This window comes from Anser brachyrhynchus (assembly GCF_964034855.1).
Source record: "Anser brachyrhynchus genome assembly, chromosome: 9".
In the NCBI taxonomy this organism is placed as follows: domain Eukaryota; kingdom Metazoa; phylum Chordata; class Aves; order Anseriformes; family Anatidae; genus Anser; species Anser brachyrhynchus.
In genome coordinates this window covers 15378096-15399209 of record NC_137703.1, presented here as the reverse complement: position 1 = coordinate 15399209, position 21114 = coordinate 15378096, and the positions used below count along the sequence as shown (strand labels likewise).

The 21114-nt window shown below is 48.4% G+C and overlaps 1 protein-coding gene across 1 annotated transcript; it reads right to left on the bottom strand.

Annotated features, from left to right (window-relative positions):
- Positions 1-746: 746 nt before the first annotated feature.
- On the bottom strand, positions 747-21026 carry ATG4B (autophagy related 4B cysteine peptidase). The gene is made up of 13 exons (XM_080605020.1): positions 20583-21026; positions 17048-17146; positions 16458-16529; positions 13664-13762; positions 12719-12820; positions 11880-11952; positions 10767-10846; positions 7378-7574; positions 6286-6364; positions 5413-5558; positions 4721-4777; positions 4338-4431; positions 747-2537 (listed from the first exon to the last, which is right to left on the bottom strand). Exons 1-13 carry the CDS (start codon positions 20977-20979, stop codon positions 2464-2466), a joined length of 1569 nt encoding a protein of 522 aa, XP_080461146.1. The 5' UTR covers positions 20980-21026; the 3' UTR covers positions 747-2463.
- Positions 21027-21114: the final 88 nt, after the last annotated feature.

The following is a 21114-nucleotide window of genomic DNA, read 5'->3' as shown; positions in this document are numbered from 1 at the left end:
TTCCTGAGTAACTATCCTTTAACAAAAAGGACCTGCTATTGCACAGCAAAATGGTAGCAACATTTGAGTTTAGACCTGTTTTTGTAATGTTTACTACTGCAGGGCTGGTGTTTAAAAGGCTTCCTAGAAATACTGTGAAAAGCCGTCAGCCGAATAGCTGAACAGGGAGCAAACAATCCTAAAGAAAACAAGTTTTATTTTCCACCCACCAATTCGAAACATTAACTTTGAAACCTCAGCTTGGCTTTTTCCCCTGCTACCTCAACTGCACATGTGGCAGAGACTCACCAGAAAAGCACGTCCTGTCTTGGAAAGACTTGCACTGCTCAGAAGCAGAGACATGCTGCACTGCTAAGCATAGACAGCCTTAAAGTACCGTTTTTTGTTTTCTTCCCCTAAAAAAAAAAAAAAAAAGAGGCAAAGCCTAAACGACTTAAAATGCGAGTTAGCAGAACTGCACCACAGAAGAGCTTCTTTGCCTCTGCTAGCACGACTGGCCGTTCACCCTCTAGGGCAGGGGCATCGCCACGGTAGTACCACACGGCCAGCCTGTTCTGTCAGATATATCAAAAGAAAGATAAGAGTCAGTTGCACATAGCTCAGCTTTTGCTCCAATCTGCCTCCATTGCCCTAAAAGGGTAAAAATGGTACGCTGGCATGGTTTCGAGAGTGCTCCCAGCTCCACTGCAGGGTTGCTCAATACCACCCCCCCCAGCACTTCATGTGCAAGAACATTAAGAAAGGCAAAGATTTTAGATTTGTTTATTCAGATACAAATTGAAAGCAGATGAATGGAGCACAGCCCCACTTCCTCTGCTGCCTCTTCCCCTAACTACAGGAGAGAAGAGGAGAAGCAGGCAGAAAGCAGCAAATAATAATTTAGTGACAGAAGCATCGTGGTTCCCAGTTCAAACCTCTGCTTTTGGGTAGCGTAGGGGCAGCTGGAGCATCAGTAGGTCAGTCACGGAGGAAATGAGTCATTTCTAGCCCGTTGTCACCACCCTGGGGCACAAAAGCATCAACTGACAGGTTCCGATCCTATATGTACAAAACCTTGTACACAGATCCGCAGTTTGCATCACGACACCTCTCCTCCACAGTTTACCTTTCTCTGAAGTCTGTTTGTGCGGATAACGGCCACAGGCAGAGCTATTATCTTAAAAGCAGCCACAATTTCCAGTCTAGTTGTGTTGGACCTTCTTACGACATTCTGTCTTTGCTGACCTCTTAGGGATGACTACTTGAAATGAGTTTCTACAGATTAGCTCCTACAGTAGCTCTGTGCATACTCTGCAGGGAAGGGAATTTGCAGAAGATCGAATGGAAAGGTAACAGCACGGCTAGGAGGCCTGCTCAACCATCAGGAACCTTTTCGGATTTGGAAAGGGAATGTGTAACAGGAGGAACTGCTCAGAGGACACCTTGAGGAATTTTATAGCTCACATTTTTGGTACCAACAAGATTGCTCACTAGATGCTATGCCAGCACACGGGGACACAGGCACTAGCAGGCCCACAGCTGGCAGATCTCAGTTGTCCTGTTTCACCTCTCCCCAGCTGTGTTTCACCACCCCCCCAAGGTTGTGGAATCCAGTTCTCTGCTCAAAGCAACTTACTTGAAGATACTTGCTGTAGAGATCAATCCACCATAGAAGCACAACGTATAGAAGCACGTGTTAATGACTCACTGAGCAAGAAAACACACATTTTCTATTCTCCTTCCCCTCTTTCTGCTGTTATTTAGGCTGATTCCTCCCCAGAAGCATGGCTGCTCCACACTTTCCTGGACAGCCTTTCACTCGAATTAGCACTCATTCCTGTCACCCCACCTTCCTTTTGTCAGGACGTGAGTAGGAGAGGGGTACTGCACCCGTGAGGAAGTGCTGTATACTGCAAAGCGTGGACAGGAGTTTAACTGTAGGAAACCCAGCCTCCTGCACTCTGGGGACTTCACAGCTGTCTCACTGGGAGATGTCTGCTGGTAGCTTGCAGTGCGAGCTCAGTCCAAGTTGGCCACTGAGAAGTGAAGCTGCTAGAGGAATTAACTGTACACATCACCTGCTAAATGATGGGTGGCTCTATTTAAGCTTCGGAGGGGAGTCCCTGCCTAAGGATTTAGCACTAAAAACCCCCATGACTCCCCCAGAAGGGCAGCTGACCTGCTGATGTAACAGATAGGCTTTGAACTCGTAGGCACCACTGCATCCACTTCCAGCAAGTGTTTTCTGCTGAGGAATCCCAACTCCAGCCAGTAAGGCTGCAACACCCACTCGGTTCTTCATCCCACTGCAGACAATGCACGCTCCGCTCAGAGGCTGCACAGAATGCCAGGATGGATGGACAAGAGGCGGGGATGGCAGCAAGCACCTATGAAAACCGGTAGCCCCAGGCTCTCGAAGGAGCTTCCCTCCCCCCCCTTCTCCCCACACAACACAAATTTGCAGAGTCAGTTTCCTATTTGTTTTCAAAGGGATAAGATTTCGAAGTCTTCATCTTCTGAGTCAAAGAACCTTTCCAATCTGTCGGCATCAGAGGAATCTGCAAGAGAAAAAGAAAGCGCTGGCTCCGTGGGATGCACCCGCTGCTCAGCAGCAGACACCTGCAGCCAGAGGGCAGCAGAAGGCGAGTGTCACAAGCCCACATGCTCGGGAGAAGAGAATTACACGGCGCGCAAGAGGTGTGCCAGCTCTTACAAATGCTGACACAGCCCTGGTGCGGTGCAGCTCTGTGCTGTGACTGTTTGGTACAACCTGCCTGGGCAGTCGGTCTGTGTTAGCCTCTTGATGCCGAAGCCTGTCCTGCACAAACAAAAGCACTTCTGAGGTCTAGGCTAATATCTGCAAAGACTCCCGGTCCAAATACGTGATACAGGAGTATTTCTTTGTTAGATATATTAGAACATGCAACCTGTATTTTACTACAGTTGTCTTTGATCCAACGACATGGGGAGGTAATTACATGACACGCCCTCCCAGAAGTGATTTATATAGTCCGGTTTGCAAGGGAGGGCAGTGTACTCGCTCCCTTCTGTCCATCCTTCCAACTCTGGTGAAGAGGGAGCACATAGCCACAGGGCAAATGACTTTACCAGAGAGGAAATTCAAGTGAAAAGGTGTGGACAAGCTGGGGAATAAAGGAGAAAACTACACTAACTCAGGTTTCAAGAAAGCACACATTAAACTTGGCAAAACAGCCAGCCAGAAGCTAAACTGCAATGACTGACTGCCAGGAACAAGGAGAAATGCGTGGTCACAAGGCTGCAGACTGCCCTGAACGTTCTGTGAAAGGCTTTAATCCCACTGCAGTGTGTGCAAATGCTTAGTGTCACTGCTCCCGATGCAAACTGGGGGGACGGGCGGCAGCACAGCTTCCAGAGATGCTCCTCAGGGAGCAGCCCCCTGTACACTTCAGTAACAAACCACAGAACCCAACTGGCTGGGAAAAATGAGGACAAGGGACTGGACTTCCATGAGAATATTAATCCTTCTTTTGAGGGCTAGGACAGAAGGAGAAAGGACGGCCATAACAAATGGGAGAGGCTCTAAAAGCATGGGGAAGAAGCCAAGTAGCTCATTAGGATATCGCTTGTATGAGTAAAAAGGCAGTAACTAGGGACAATTTAATACAGGCAAGGATCACCAGTTTAAGGCAATCAAGTGTTCTTACAGACAAGGACAGTGAGATAAAAAAGGCCTTGAAAGTTTGTGCTAAGAGACAGACAGCAAGGAAGCAGTGAGTGCAGGATGCAGGTGACAGGATGCAGTCCAACGCCTGGTGATGGGGTAAGTTTGTCCCCAAATACTCACTCCTCCTGGCAGAAGCTGTCAATAGCTCCTTATCTCCTGCAACGTTAATGCGCGTTAACATAAGCGGAGCCTGACAGCCAAAATACTGCCCAGCACTCGTTCCTTTCTGCATCATCAGGCCTAAGCGTTGGTAGTAGCACATGCACAGGGAAGAAATCTAAACTGCAACTATGTTTGACCACCCCCATCTTTGACATTTTTTAATACCCAGAAGCTTGGTTTTCAGCCTTTTCCATGGAGCCTTAGGATTTCTCTGAACATCTCTTTAGAAATCACAAATTCTCATTGCTGTAATAACCTATTAGCTTTTTTCCCCAGTAACCATTCAGACTGATCATGAAAAATCTTCCTGAGATACGACCATGACCATGGATCTGTGAACCGCTAGCTGAAAGCCGAAGAACTAGATGAATTGACCAAAAAGCTCCGAGCTGAACAGGAACACACCAGAAATCACTATGCAATCCACACAATTTCCCGAACACCAAATGGACAAACCCGCCCTTAGCTCTACCTCCCTGCGTGGCCTCACCTGGCGTGAGATTCAGAACATCGGGGTTGGAGAAGTGCGATGGCTGGCGCTCAACCAGTTCGAACATGGGCAGCGCTCCTCTTACCAGGGACAGCTGTGGAGCAAGAGCAGAGCCATGAGAACCAACAGTGCTGCACTCACAGTGCTCTGGGTCTTTAAGGGGAAGAACCAGTTTGTTGGGACATTTTTGCAGCTGAAAAAAATATTTCTCAAATCTTTGACTAATATCAGCTGCAGAATTTCAGAGCTATGTTCCTCCTGGTGTCTGAAGAAGTTATTTTCATATGCCTTATTGTGGGATCATGCTGCAGAGAACTCTCTCTGTGCAGCATTTTAGAAACAACAGTACTCTATATTCTTTTCCCGGTGATACAGACACAAACCTTTTTGATTTGCTGGCACCAATCATTAAAGTCCTCCTCCGTGTTGCAGAAAAAGCCCTGAAAAAAAAAGTATTATCTTTATATAATTGTAGACTGATCTTGTCAGTCTTATGGCCTCGTATTAATGCCAAGGAACATGACCAGGACTGTAAACAGTTACAATCTAACTGCCTTGCTTCAAGGTGTGGCTTACACAGTTCTGTTAAACTGGATACTCCCCATAGGCTTGACCTGACCAGTCTACTCAAGTACTGGAGGCATCAACGTAACGGTCTCCTCTGCTGCACATGGAAAACTGGACAGAAACAACCCATGTGGAAACAAAAGGCAGTCATCCCAGGTTCTTTAGAGAACAAGCCACATGGAAGCATATGGATTCAGATCTGCCCCTCAGAAGGCAGGAATCAAAGCCCAAACTAAGCCTGTTAGAAGGAAAATGCCCCATGAGGGATGGCATTTAATCACCAGGCGTGCAGGATCTCCCTGCACCAAGCTGCTACCTGAACGAGGAGCTTGTTCAACAGCATCGCTGTAACCAAAGCCCCTTTGCCCAGGGCACAGCACGCATGGGGAGCGCCCAACCTGCCACCTCGGCCTTTACCAGTTCCCCGGGAAAGGGGATAGCTGTGAAACAGGGACGCGCTACTTCAGGTGATCGAGAGCTGGCTGGAAAACAAGCAGCAAGAACGCACCACCGCAATGGAGGGGTCGAGCTCGGCAATGCTCATTCTGCAGGGAGGGTGCTGGCAGTGGAAGCTTTCATCAGGGAGACAGCCACTGTCGTTGGGCTCCACTGCAGGCTGCGTAGTGTGGGGATCCAGGTAAATGAGTTCCTCACCTGGACAAACAGGCAAGGAGACATGAACAGGAAGAACCGTGCCAGAAGTTGCTCTTCTGAGAAGCAAATGGTGAGAAAGAAGAGGGGGCAGAGCAATCATGGAGCCAGCTCCTGAAACCCAACGGAGGAACCCATCGTTCTGGGGGCAACTCGCTTTCAGACACTCCAACACTCCTCATCCAGACAGAGAGCTGGCTGGGAGCAGAACCACGGTGCCCACTCCACAGCAGCACCTTGGGCACATGCGCTTTTTGACCGCTGTTCCTGCTAATGCTTTCCAGGGTCCTGGGTAAGCTCAAGACAGCCCCAGGAATCCAAAGCACAACCAGCTTGAGGTCTCAGGCAGAGTATCAGAGGAAAGGAAGAGGGAAGAAGGACAGCAGTTTGTAGGGTTTCAGAAAGGGAACAGCTAAAAGGCAGGTAAATATACAGCCAGGTCCCTGAAGGGAGGTCAGCTCTGAACCTAGGAAGAACTCTCTGCACACCTCTTTACAGGTAAGATTTAGGGTTATGCACTGAAGTTCATGGCTTGTACTATGGCCCCCATTGAAAGCTACATCACTCAGATCCTTGCAAAGAGTTTCAACCCACAGCAGCCTTCCACACTTCCAGCAGGAAAAAGCCCTGCAGCATGCACCACAGACCAAGCGGGAGAGCTGTACTGCTCCGAACATTTTTAGCTGGGGGGAGATGCTTGGAAAGACTTCGCACTACTGCGGGCACTCACCTACATAACCAATGAAGTAGTGAGCACTGTTTGGTTTCCCTCCGATCACTCCCAGGGATTGAGGCATCATGAAGCAGTGCTGGAAAAGCAATACAGAAAACACACAGCTGACAGACAGTGAGACAAGCAAGTGGCAACAAAGGCAAACATCCAAAAACACAGTGGGAAAGAGACTGTGACACTGGAAATCAGCAACTCTAGCAGCAGGAACAGCCATTACTGGGGAGAAGCTCCACCAGAAAGGCTGAAGGCTGCAACACAGAGCCTTCACGGAACACGAAAGCAGCTCAAAAACACCTTTAACTGCTGACAGTAACACACAGGGGGACCAAACAGAAGAGGCAGCACTACTCCAGGACTCTGTCTGGGCACGTCCTGGCTCTGCCGCAGTCAGTGGCAAAATCCCCTGGACATGTCAAATTGCAACAGTGCTCTGAGGAAGGAACCATCACCCAGGAAACAGCCCAAGTTCCTTATCCAGCTGCAATATCCAGGAACCATCTACTGAGTTACGGGAAAGTAACCTAGCCCTAGCCTGCATGTGGAGCTCTTACCTGTGCAGCTCAGAGATCCCTAGCATTAGTACAGCAGGACAACACGCATCCTGTCTTACGGGTGTACTCTGCACACCCCAAATTCTGCAGCTTCCTGATGCTCCACAGCGGGACTGGCAGCCAGCTTCTACCCTCAGCCTGCAGTACAAGCTCTGCCATCGGAGCCATGGGGAGTTTACAAACACTACACTCATTAAGGCTCAATACAGCTGTGCTGAACAAATGCTTCAGCAGGCTGGTACCATCTACACACAAACAGGGACCAAGATTAAGCTGGGAAATAAGATACTAGAAACAAAACAAAAAAAAATAATACATCAAACCCAACATTTTCCTGACAAAAGCCTGCAAGAGCCCATATCCTGACCTCTGAAAATGGTGCTTTCTAAATACATTTTTTCTAAATACATTTTTCTCTGGAAAAAAGGACGATTACTTCTGAGTATTTCTGCCCCAAAACCAAATTTCAGAAGTGACTTAATTCACAGCAGGGTTTTGAAGCATCAGAATATCAAGAATTCAGTTCCAGATCCCCTACCTTTAGTGTTTCAATATAGGCTTCATTGATCTCTGTGAGCCCAAGGCGGAGAGGTATCAGCAGCACCAATGGTTTCCACAGTGAGAGCCTATCTCTAACCCCTGCTTCCTCTGGGTACCCGTTATAGAGTACGTCTGACTCCACAGCAGGGCATGCTGCAGCTCCAGCACACGAGAAGTTGGACTGGCACAACCGCCCTACAAAAAGGGAACATGAGCAGAAAGCATCAGAAACAACTTCCATTTCTAGACCTTGAGTAATTCTATTCCGGCTATCAACAATTGCTATTTTCCAAAAGCCTACAGCACTAAAAGAAAAAAAAAAGTTTAACAAGGCCCACCACTGTGTTCATGTGATATGCTCCCCACAGGGTTTCTGGACAGGCTCAGTATTTCATCTAAGTATACATCAAAATCGTGCCAAAGCATGCTGTACTCTCAGCTACCATCTGGCGGGCCATTAAAATGTAAATTCTTCCAGCAGGTGAACAGCTAAGCAACAACCTGTGTCAACAAGGGTGAACGATCTGATTAGGATATTAGGCAAGAGCCCTGAATTCAAGAGCATGTAGACAAAAAGAAAAAACAAACAATTTGGAGTGTCCAGCTCTAGAGGGGCACACGGAGGATATGAGGCCAGCTGAACTGAATGGGGAAAATATTATGGCTTAACACAAGAAATCCTCACCTGTAACTAGCGTTGTAACAAGATACAGAGATACGAACGTGATATCTATCTCGAATAATTGTCATTTACCTAAAGTTCACTAAAACCTTTACAAATTCTGTCAGGGATCATTCAGAAGCTAGTTTAGAGACTCAAGACAGGCGAACATTAAACTCAGCAATTTTAGCATGAGCTTTGCCTGTAAGAAATGGGGCACCGGCTCCTCAGGGCATACCCATGACATGGACATTATGCATCCTCATTCTACAGGTTTGATGAACACACAGGCAGTCTGGAATGAAACCAGATTATGTAAATTCTGGTACAGAAACATCTCCGAGCCTACTTGTCTCACAGGGTAATTTCATTACTTGCTGGGCGTGCACATGTGTGTGTGAAGAAAAATCTCCAAACCAAAGGAACCCACAACATTTCAATCATGAATCCAAGGCAATTAGACAGAATGCCAGAGGCTCATTTAATTTATTCTTGGCCTAACCTGAATGCCAGGACAGTCTGGCAGGTAGGATGCGATGTAAACAAGCACCTCCATCACAGCAATTACAGCAGGATGCCTGCTCACTACTACAAGCTCCAAATGCAGCTGAACAAGGAGAACGTTACAGCCAAGGTTAGAAGAAGTAGGACTTTGTGCTAAAGCTTCTATTGGAGAGAGAACAGTTGCACTGAAATTCGCAACTGCCCCTTCAGAAGGGAGAATGTGTATGAGATAACATGCCTACGTACACAAGGGATGTTATAGTTATCAGAGGTCTTGAGAAAATTGAAGTCACTGCAAGTCAGGACTGCTTACCTTGCTAAAACAGTATTTTTTTGTTGCAGTTGCCTGCCTGTTCTGATGATCTGAATACCTGCAGCTGTCACCACGGGTTTCTTCATCAGGCAAAGCAACTGGCAGCCCTATGCTGTGATACAGACGTATTCAACCCCAGTTTAAGTGGTAGGGAGCCCAGCAGAGACTAAACTCACCCTGCTTCTTTGGCACCATGGTCCCTACCTAAAGCTTCCCAGCAGGATTCAAACCCTTTACTGCAAACATACTGTCACACAACAGATGTGACACAACACCTTTCCTGCTACTGCTGCTGTCAGTCACTGGCTTAGCTCTGTTTCTAACCATCCTTCTGATGCACACAATCCTCCAGCTCCCGCCTGAGAGCACCTTTCCGACATTGCAGACTGGCTCAGAAGGCTGATGGATGTACTTAACTGCTGCAGCAAAAGGTAGTTTTCTATCCACCACAGGCTGAACGGCATTAGTGAATGAATTTATCAGCTGTATGAAGCAGTGTTCATTTCTGAATGTTTCACTACTGACAGGTGTCTGGGGTACAAGATATATAACACGTACCTACAGATAAATAACAAATCAGACCTGCTCATACAGTGGCTTTCAAGTCCTGAATGGTAGGCACATTATGATTCACAGCTGAGGAAGACAGACAGACACCACCCTGCGTATTACGAGCTGCATGGACATGTTACTTGAAGTGGTGTCAGTGTTTAACACAAGCCACGCAGACAAGAGCTGCAACATACCCAAGCCCTGCAGCCAGCACGCCTCAGTTCTAGAGGGGATATTTTTCAGGCTAAAGGTGAAAGATTAATCCAATTCCTGTCTTCATGCTGACTTTTGTTTAAGCCAAAAGCACGAGCATACACCTTCACGGGACTAGACAGGCACTTCTCAATCAAATCCTGCATTTTCTTGGCCTCTCAACTGACACTAGCTGTTAAGAGATCTGACTTTGTAAAATGACTGTCCTTCGCTCCAGGGACAAACTGTCCTCATTTGTTAATTGATTTTTGCTCCAACGCAGCCAAAAGCCAATCTAACTGACAGCTGCCACCATCTCACCTGTAACTTTGCACCAGCTCCAGCACTCACTGGACTTTTTTACGTGCCGTTTCAGAACACTACCCTGGCAGAAAACACTGAATGGTTTTGTGCTGCGTAAGCAAACCACCTCACAAGTCTACAGCAAGAGAGGGGAAGGACAGTTCAGCCAGGACCATGCAGGACTGCAGCAGCCAGCCATTCCACCATCTGCTTTGGTTACTGGGGCACTGCAGCCTGAGCAAGCATGCTAGGGATGAATGCGTTGCACAGCTGCTCAGCCTCCAGAGCCATCCAACTGCCAGGATGCAGCAAAAAAAAAAAAAAAAAGGAGAAAATACAAACCACCAACAAAAACAACAAAACACAATCATGGAGCACTCCTTAAAAGATATCTCCAGAGATGGAGCCCCTTCTTATTTTTTTTCCTCACGGTTTTGTTCCTTAACCAGAACAGATCTCTGACCAGGAAATCTCACTCTGCCTAATAGCAGAGACATTCCTACACCGTTAGATGGGAGAAGCAGCAGCCATTTACTGCGTGCTACCTGTGGCCATAAACAGGTTTGACACTACCTTCCCAGCAGCTCCCACCTACTGCCCGAAGGTCAGCAGGTCCTTCTTTCCAGATCCAGAGGCCACGCTGCCAAGTGAGAGGCTTTATCAGATAAAGTAAAAATCTAGTAAAGGGGCTTCCTTGCCCTACAACAGCAATTCTCATCTGAGTTTAGCACACTCAGCCACAGCTTTAAGACAGAACATTTACTGCACGCTTGCAAAGTTGCAAAACTGCATGCTTTCCAGTTCTTTGCTGGCTTCTCGCTGCTGAGGGATACATCTCATTCTACCTGCACGTGATACTTACTGATTTCTTCCATTACTACAGTGTTGTCCATGGCTATGTGTACTGCCAGTGAACTCCACGTATCAAAAGTGGCAAGTTTTCTATAGAGAGGGAAAAAAATGTAAGGAAGGATTAGTTACAACTGTAAGACAATGTTGTATCAAAGAAAGAGAAATTGGACTAGGAGAGATTGGTTTTCACCAACTATACTGTACTTTTTTTTTAAAACATTTATTACAGCTGTACAATTCATCACCACAAATTATTATGACCAGAAGAATAAACAAATTACAAATGGGACCACAACTGGGAATTTGTGCTAAATACAAGACCCTTGATACAATCTCCACCTCAAATTCTGTAACTGCTGGTTACCAGAAAATGAGAGTTACTTAATTTCCTCCTTATATGCTAATTTAAAAATAAAAGTCACTCTGACTTTCCCTAAATATCTTCCCATCACCTACAGCAGATACTCGGCTAAATGGGCAGACGCTCTGACCTGGGAAAGTTCCTTCTCAGGCAATCCCAGCCTATTCCACGGGGCTCCCCGCTCAACTAATCAAAGAACTAAGGAAAGAATGGCAACAGAAAGAATATTTCTGAACAAACATTTCTGAAAATACAGCATGTCCCAGTTAAAGATAGTCCAGATCTTCTGCTTGTCACCACAGAACCCAGGCAGCAAATACTTATGCTTTCCTCTGCTGATGCATGAGTGACTTGATGGCTTATTGGCAGCTTTTGGACAGCGACAACACTGATGTCACTGAGAAACAACTCATGCCAGCAGAGATCCAAATGAGAGCAATCATCACCTATTCTGACACCTGCTTCTGGTCCGCTGCAAAGAGTATTGCACTCAGTTCTAGCAGCAAACACGTTACTTGTGGAACATGGAAAGAGATTGTCAGGGCTTGTCCTCAGTTTGAAATCGGTTTCTCTCATCCTGAATGAGAGGAGTCCTTCTATAAAGTTCCTACCAATCAGGTCAATAAGGTTCAACAAGTCGCCTGGTAACAGAATTAAAACATGCAGTTGCACTTCATTCAATGGGTAGAAGTGTGCGAGGTAGGAGGTACTACAAACCCACCGCTCGGTTGGAAAAAAATAAAGGAAAAACCCAGCACTTACTTGAGCACTTGTGCGACTGTGTTTGGTCCGTACCATTGACCTATGGATTTCCCCTCTCCAACACCCATCTGGGCTGCATCACAAGAAAAAAAAAAAGAATTTAGCATATAATTTCACCTACACTATGCCCCTTCCTAATCAGGGTTTATATTCAACAGTGAAAAAATTTCACTTGGAAACATTTCTGAGTCATCAGAAACCCCACAAAAGGGTAGAATCACAGTGCTGATGGAAGAAAAAAGCATATCCTCAAGGATTGTAAGGCAAACCCTTTCTCTGAAATGTGATACAAAGGTCCAAAAGACAATGTAACCTCAGAAAAAAGTTATTTCTTGTTTGATTATCAGGAACACCCCCGTAACCTGAAGTTCCATTCACTGAAGCTATAGGAGCTTTAAGACCCTATAAGCAAAAACTGGAACAGGCAGTTGTTTTTTTTTGGTGAAGGAAGTTTCAATTAAAGTGAGATCCATCCTTAGTCTACTTGCTACTTCTGAAAATTTCTTCATGCAGCAATCTTCTCACGTTACAAGGTCTTGGTGAGAACAGCAACCACATGCTTTCCTCTCACCTGGGCTAAGCAGGATACAGAAAGTGGTGCTGAATATCACCTAAAGCCTGAAGACAAACATGAAGGACTTCATGGAATCAAGAGAAAAGTCCATCATAATCCACAATAAAGTGTAGTAGCTTCAGATCATGCGAGAAAAACAGCATGTCAGCACATAACCTGCTAGGTTTTTCACCTAAGGTACTAAACAAACATGGAGCGATGTTCTACGCTCTTGGGCAATCAGACAGAACGTTCCCCCGTGCTTTCTGGCACCCAGCACTCTTACCTATCTGGTGAATGGAGTAGTAGCTGTCTTTTTTGTCAATGAAGGCATTAAGAACATTGAAGTAATTATCCATCTGCCTCTTCCCTTTTATCCACCTCCAGTCTAAGACATACAAGAAGATATGTGAAACAAAACGTGATGTTTATTAGCAACCAGACACTGCAAGCTACAAGCTGTCTTTCCTGTGCCTCGACTACTGATCAGATTTTCATGTCACTATCTTATTACTCAGCATTTGGGACATCCCCAACACTGAAGCATCAATTTTAACAGAAAATCAAGCATTTTCACAGCTGAAACAAAAGAATATCACCCATGATAAAACAGAAAACATGAATCCTAACTCTATCCCACAGATGGGCAATAGGATACCAATTTCTCAAGGACAGGCATTCTGAGGAAAACCAGGTGACCTCATTAAAAAAATCACCTCCCACAAATTCAAAGGCCATCAACAACTGCAACAATAACTCCCATACAGTTGTTTACAGACCACGTACGGATCCAATGCAGAGACAGAAGTATTCAGGGACAGGAGACTACACTCAGAAAGAGAGGACTTGTCAACAAGTTAAAAATTGAACTATAAACAAGTCAGTCACCCTGCTGTTTCGAGTAGGACTTTTTAAACTTCAGGTATATAACAAAAAAAAAAAAATCAAGAAAACCCAGGTACTTGCTTGGTGTCCATGGACTTAACTAGCACGTGACAGGGCTCTCCTTTGTTTTAAGGTTTAACAACCACATTCATCTATGTGGAGTCGCAGACAGCTGCAGGAGGAAACCTGCTGGAGAGTTTCCAGCAGACTTTTCAATCAACAGCCCTGAACTTAAGAAAATTCAGGGAAAAGTTACAGAGCCCTCAGCAACTCCCAGCTGCTGTCCTTACAAGTACTGCACTTGTGGGAGCATGTGGATGTCAGTATGGGCAGTGCTCTGGTTTACCTCTTCCCAAATGCCTGCAGACCAAGGCCTGAGCAAAGATCATCTGGCCACACCGCAACATACAGCCCCAACCAGTATCAGATGTGGGACCAGTTCCTCCTGTAAACAAGGACAGAAAGCAAATATGTAATGAATGGAACAACACTGCCAAGCGGGAGGTAAAAAGGAAAGTGCTGTAAGCCTGCATGGGCAGCAGGTTTATCCAAACAATCAGGTAGGGAATAAGGACTGCGCTAGCTCACACACCCAAGGCTGAGAAATAAAAACTCAGTTATCGGTGACCAGCCTAATGGCATCCCGTAGAAAGGAACCAAAATCTTTAACATTTAATAACCGGGGAAAAAAATCAAAAGGAAATCCAAGCAACTCAGCTAGAAAGGCAGCTGAATTTCTCATGAACATAGCAGTTCTTGAGCATACTTGCAGATTCCCAACCTAATTCAGAGAAGTTACTAAGCAGAGAAACATCTTGTTACAGACCACTTGCTGCTGTAATGCTCCTTTTGAGAAGGCAGCTCATTATGCAAAATGAATCAGTCACAAGGCATTCCCACATCACAAGCAGCCGATGACTGTATGGGATTCCAAAGTGAACAACATGGAGTTAGGGCCAAAAAAACAAACAAAAAAACGAACTCCAGCAACAGTGAAAAAAACCATATCCTACATAATACAGGAGAATAAGCTGGATATCAGCTTGCAATGGAAAAACTGAGACAATGACCTTAAGGCTGGAAGCATCTCCCTGACAGAACTTCAAAAGGAAGCTGTCACTTCTCCTCTGAAGCTTCAGCTGTTATTACGAGCTTCACAGATAAAAATGTTTAGCATGACCACAGCCAGTGAGCTGTCTTACAAGTACGCAGTCAGCTGCGCCTTCATGCAGCTGGGAGAAGTTTCTTTGTATTGCTGCTTTCTTCTTTTGGAAGATAGCTCTGCTGAGTACCTTAAGGAACAGCAACCAAGAAGCCTGGCTTCGAGTTCACTGGGAAATGCTCACAGTGTTACTGCAGTTCCCGTGTGCAAATCCACCTCAAGCGCTAAAAAGCAAACAAAAACTCGACATAGTCTAGAGCAGATACACCAAGGCGATAATTTCTGTCTCGTGTCTCCACCTTTTCTCTCTTTAATCCACTTCAAGTCCAAGACCATCATTAAATTATATTTCATCTTAGACTCCTGTAGGACCTAATTAGCACGAAGTACAAAAAATTAGTCATGGTGTGAGGTTCCTAAATACGCCCTCCCACACTCATTCTTGTATCATTTTTCAGCTTATTGTTAGCCCTCCTACCCAGGAGGAACTGGAGTTCTCGTATCAGATAAGGAAAAAGTCCAGCCTATCAATTAAACAAAGTGCATTTCCGACTCCCATACTCAGAAGTAAATTGACGTTTATGCTTGTGGGGACTGTTAGGAGCTTTCATTAGGTAGAGAGAACCAGATTATTTATCAGAAAGCCTTTCTGAATTAAATTAAGTCTTTCTACAAAATTGATGGCAGTAGAGATTCTTCCTTGAATCCTGGATTACTGTCAGAAGTCACCCCAAAGCCCAGTCCTGCAGCAGAGGAACTGATGACTATTTCGGTAATGCCAGAAGCGTTCAATGTTCTTCCTGTGCTGTCAACAACCACAAAAAAACCACCAGGTTATTGATCATCTTCTGAATCCACTTCTGTTTTTAACACCACCTATGTCTTACCACTTCACACAGGAGACTTCTCTGAATTTTGAAACAGGCTTACAGAACGAACATGCTGCCTGGAGCAACTGAGACGGGGAAGACTTTGAGATATCTGCATACTAAGAATACAACTGATGTCATTCTACACAATAAAATAAAACAAAGATATCAGTGCTTTCAGTCCTGAAGGCAATCCATCCAATGCTCTTTGATTCAAGGGCCACATTCATTACACGAGATAGTTCGCAGACAGAAACAAATTCAAATAGTCAACAGTCAGAAGGAGAATTATTTTCTCCTCACCCTTCCACTGGAAAAAAACAACCCTCAGAACAAATCAAAAACCCAGTCCAAGCACACAGCAAGCTTTCAAGACTTACACCATAGCTAAAGAACTGTAAGGAACAGAACCCTTTATGCTCCCAATGGGGAAAAAAAAATAAATAGTTGCTAAAGTTTGGGGGGGGTCATGAAGAAATCCTGTCTCTGGCTTTCCCCTTTAAGAAGGGACAAAAAAAAAAAACTCAGAACAAACAACCAGACTAGAAAACTGTACAAGCATCTAAAAGATGCAGACAAACCAGCATTTGGTTCTTCTCATTGTTTATCCAAGATGTCTATTATGCCTTCCCCATCGACACCTCATCACCTCACAATCCTTAACATATTTCCTCTGTGATAACCCCAGAAAGAAAGGGAAGCCTTCTTAATTCTGTAGCGTGGGTGGAAAGAGCAGCAGAACTGTGACATGCACAGGCCCACGGACACACGTCCCTGGTCTCAGACTAGTGTCCTCCACAAGGCCAACTTGCTGCCCTTCACAGGTAAGGCCGGCAGATCCTTAATTCCCAACAGCTAAGGAGAAGTCACAGAACACAACCATTATTTTCTGATGGAGCTTTTGCAGCAGCGAAGTAAAATCTGGTTTTTAAATGTCTTCTTGGAACCAGCTTTCCTGAGATCACCTGCACGCTCCATGCCTCTACAGCCTGACCTACGCTCACTTCCCACAGGAGAGCACTCTAACCCAGGTGAAGCCCTGCAGTCTCCCAGTGGGTCAGGCTGTTACAGGCGGGACAGCATCGCGTCCAGGACACGCTCAGACTTACCGATGGCAGGGAAGTTCTTTCTGTAGGTGAACCAAAGCCGAGAGGTCACATCCAACAGGATCTCTTCTTTCTCTGAAAGTTTTTCAAGATTGTAAGGCGCGCACACACAAGGAGAGCACCAAACGCGCCTAAACCCACCTCCTGCCCAGCCTTCTGCTCCTCACCCGGTCTGCTAGCCCTGACAGGCAACATCTGGATGAGGAATAGGAAAGAGCTGCTAGGCAGAAGGAACCTTTTCCTCTAAAAAAAGCTACAACCAACCCAAAACACCATGGTCACGGGTAAACTACGAAGCATTAGACCATTGTCTTGCCTTTCTCCCGAGCTATCCACTTGCCTCAATCATCCTGGCCTCATACAGGTCCCAGGAACTGGGAAGTGGCAACTTTCTGCACAAAAATATTCTGGAGTCTGCAGAGATGGCCAAACAGGAGGCAGCATGGTGGTTACAGTCCGCAGGCTCTGACAGCGAACAGACTCTGCTGTGCACGTACAAGTTTTGCAGTCACCTCGCTGCTCACAGAACACCATGCAACACTAACAGAGCCCTCCAGAGCATCATAACGAGTTGCAGCGCGCATGCAAAGTACCTGTAAAAACGCTGTATTTCCGGCCTAGGATCCACACAGGCTCTTTGGTCTCAGGGAAGTCTTCATATTCAAACCTGAGAGTGTCATAGGTAAGAGTAGCTGGAACAGAAAGAAAAAAAAAGTATGATTGTTTTTTCCTTGATATTTAAAAAAAAAAAAATCGTACCAAACCCATACAGCAGAACCAGAGCTGCTGTGACCCCGTAACCTACGCAACCTACAAGCCTGACTCTAGCTGGCAAGAAACATTTCATTTTCAACACTACAGCCAAACATTCTGACAGGCACAAGGAGCCAACGCACCCACGGCTCTCGCCTGGCTGCTCCACAAACAGAAAAGCAGAGGAATCTCCAGGTTTGTTCAGCTCCAAGCGCCTCCCAGGCAACTGAGTGGGTCAAGAAAATGCCGAGGACTTCAGCCAGCAGCTGCACGCTGCTTCCCAGCACGGGTATCGCCACGCACGCTAACACAACGCTGAGGCCCTCTCTGCCAAGGAACGAGGCGATTTGAGGAGCTTCTTCCAGAGAGCATTGCTTTTGTGCTGTAACGTGGAAAGCGTGGATTGCGTTAAAATGACAGCCAAACCTTGCTCCTGAAGTCAGTCCCTCCTCCAAGGCCGTGAACTGAGCACAAGTCATCGCTTGTACCGAAACCAGTCTGCAGCTTGAGAAGGCAAAGTGCTGCCTTTACAGGTGTCACGCTGAAAGCTGAGGAACACAGAGCTGTGCGAAGGTATCCGAGCTCACAGGTGGCAGGCACACCCTGTGCCTGGTTCACCTGCTGCCTTCAGTGCCTAAATACCCGCCTCTTATCCCACCACTCAGCACTGATGGCTCCAATACGGAGCAGCTCCACAGCACTCTGCTGCTCTGCAATGCCCTCGGATCAGAGCAGCTTAAGCCTTTGTGCAAAAGATACAAGAAATGGAGGGGGGAGAGGGAGAGCTGAATGTGCTGGGCTCCACTAGGTCTGTACTTGGCAATAAGGGACTTTAAAGGGGTGAATGTGCACGTGTGGGGGGAGGCTGGTTTCAAAACATTTTGAAGGTTAATAATTGCATCTCGTTTTGTAAGAGTCATTTCTTAAATAAGCTGCGTGTTAAATGTAAAGCAGAGCTAAGCTAGGCTGTTCTGTTAAAGCAGCTGATGAAAGCATCTCCAACATCAAACGCAATAAAACCTGTGATGATCTGACCAAAGTTTAAAACAGGGTGACAGACGACACAACCACAAGTTCCTCTCAGCCCCATCTTCTACAAAACCCGGCACCCTCTGCAGCACACGCCTCGCTGCTGGCATCCCATCAGGTCCACCTGCTGCGCCTCGCCGGGGCTGCCCTCGCACCAGATGCCACCGAGCTCCCAAGCAGAAGATGCACGCAGAAGACGAGTCTCTCTCTCTCTCTCTCTCTCCCTATCATTCCTCTCTCGGCCTTCCAAAAATCATCATCTGGAGCAGCAGCAAATAACAACGTGGCTGATTTACATTTAGTAAGTGGTACCTCCAGAAAGTCACCAGGACGCTCTGCTCCTCCTCTTTGCAGGCACCTAGGATGCTCTACCTATGCTGGGGCAAACAAGCTACACGAGACTTTCTGGTTCCTGAAGGTACCTCGTCAGTCTTCTGCCTCTGGGCTCTCGGATCTGCAAGTCCAATTCCAAATGGCAAAGGAAACGAAGAAGCAACAGCAAGACATCAGCACAAGATCTCCTTTGGGACGGGACAGTACAGTTTATTCTGGCAGCTCAGAAGTAGCTGGTAGTTGGTATTAAAACCAAACAATGTATCACTGGTCAACTTGAAAACAGAAGTTCTCAGGTTTTAAAGCTCAAAGGAATATTTTGTGGTCTATTTGATCAGTTCACGAACCTGCTGTGAATCCATCTCTGTCAAAAGAGCCTCAAGTAGCTTAAATGACTGATAAAAGGATGCTAAAGAAACTATCCGGCTACCCACCATCCTCCTTTTCCTTCCTAGTAACACTTCCTCACATCCCCAAATGCAACTCCACCAGGTCCTTTGCAAGCGTGTGATCTACAGCCGGCAGCTTCTCAGCAAGGACCTGCTGGACTCCCCCCTTCCACCAAAGCTACCAGAGGAAGGGGCCAGCAAAGGCCCGCGGGGCTCCCAGGCTGCCTGCCGGACCAGCGCGCATTCAGGGCCCGCAAACCGCAGGTGCCACGACACCGCAGGCTGAGGAGGAGAATCCCAAACTCACAGTCCCGCAGCTGAACGCCTGGCACCAGGCTCTGCAGGTCCAGCGGCGTACCTGAAACACGCAGTCGGACATCTGTGCCTATGGTTGTTTTGTTTTGAATTAAATACTTGCCACCATCTGAGCGGGCATGACTTACACACAGGAGTTAAGATTTCACCTTCACAGGGAGGAAAATTCAAGCGATTGCTCCTTGTCGGTATTAAGGACTTGATAATGGGAGCAACAACCTCCCACCAGGCTGAAGCCAGCACCTGCGCGTCCCCCTTGCAGACACCTATCTTCAGAGGCTCTAGCGCTTTTTCAAAATTATGTCCATCGTGCTGCTGCCCAGGTGAGCTAAATATTTTAGCACGCGAGACCAAAGAAGCTCAGGCAGGGGCACACCGAGGGCCACAGCCTGCACACCGGCCTCTCTCTTCCCTCACAGTTAGGAGCGACGCGGCTGAACATAACTAACTCTGGAAACCCCCCCCCGAGCAGAAATCCCGCTTGCAGATGCTCGTTTTGCAGCGGCACAAGGCGGGTGGGATCAGCAGATTCCTCGGGCAGCGCTCCAGAGCTTCACCTTGACGGAGCCCTCGCTGTGTTTTAAAGGCTGACCTCCCGTGAGGAGCGGGGCAGCAGCCTCTGCGGGAGAGCCCCGCGCGCGGCAAGCACCCCAGCTCGGCCTCCTCTGGCGCACGCCAGGTCTGTCATGAAATAGGGCAGGAGGGCTACGAAGAAGGGCAGGAGGGCTACGAAGAAGGGCAGGAGGGCTACGAAGAAGGGCAGGAGGGCTACGAAGAAGGGCAGAGGCCTGGGCCCTGCGGAGCACCCCCCGGAAGGCAGCTCCCCCTCGCAGCGGGCTGGGTCCCTGCCCCCTGGGCGCAGTGGGACCCACCGGAGCACCCCGCAGAGCCGCCCCCCGGCCCCGGGAGGCCCTGACGGAGCCGGGGCACAGCTTCACACCCGCCGGGCTCCGCCCGCCTCGCCCGGCCCGGAGCCGCCCGTTTCTCCGCCGGCTCCAGGAGGCGGCAGCAACTTGGAGGAGCGCTCCCCGCGCTCGGCGCCCCCCGCCCTGCCCGCGGCCCGCCCGCACCCCGTCAGTTCTCCTCTTTTGGGTGAAAACCCGCAGAAATCAGGCTTCGACCCGCCGCGCCGCAGGGAGACCGCGCTCTGCGGCACCTCCCCCCCCCCACCCCGCAGAGCGGCGACCCCCCCGGAGTCCCGCACGGCACCGAGGGGCTCCGGCAGCCCCGGGGGTCCCCACCGGGGCCCGCCCCGCCTGAGGGAGCCGCGGCCCCGCTGCCGCCGCCGGGCCGGGCCGCGGGCACCCACCTGCGTCCATGGCGGCGGCCCCGCCGAGGGCTGCGCCCGCTGCCGGCCCCGCCGACGCATCCGCCCCGGCGCAGCCGAACCCGCTGCCGCCGCGCGTCCAATCGGAGCGCTGCTCGCCGCCGGCCCGCGCGGCGGTTGGCTGCCGCCGCGGGTCGAAAGGGTTGGCTGCGCTGCAGCGCTTCCTCCGTGCGCTGGGGGCCGCCATTTTGTCGTACGGAAGGCCGCCGGGGAACCGGGAGAGGCGATGGGACGGCGGCGAGGCCGGGGCCGCGGAGAAACCGGGTCGGCGCGACGTTGCGTTGCGCTGCCCGGGCGTTCCGCTGGCGCTGCGCGGCGCCTGAGGGAGCTGCCTGCCACGAGCGCGCCCGGAGTTGCTCCGGGCCGCGGGCGCGCCCATCTTGTTGTACGGAACCCGCCGAGCTCCGCCCTCAGGGTGGCAGCCCCCCTCTCCCGACCCGCTCGGCCACGCTCAGCCGCCGCGGGCCGAGCCCGTCCCTCGGGAGGCGGCCGCCCGGCAGCGCCGAGGAGGCAA

Bases quoted from the DNA above. Each gene is read 5' to 3' on its own strand.
- ATG4B (XM_080605020.1), bottom strand. From the start codon at position 20,979: ATGGGCGCGCCCGCGGCCCGGAGCAACTCCGGGCGCGCTCGTGGCAGG. The intron at 16,530-17,047 runs GTACTTTGCATG...AAAAACTTTCAG, and splicing joins GAAATACAGCGTTTTTACAG to AGAAAGAAGAGATCCTGTTG. The intron at 4,432-4,720 runs GTTTGTGTCTGT...CTTGCTCCACAG, and splicing joins GGTGCCAGCAAATCAAAAAG to CTGTCCCTGGTAAGAGGAGC.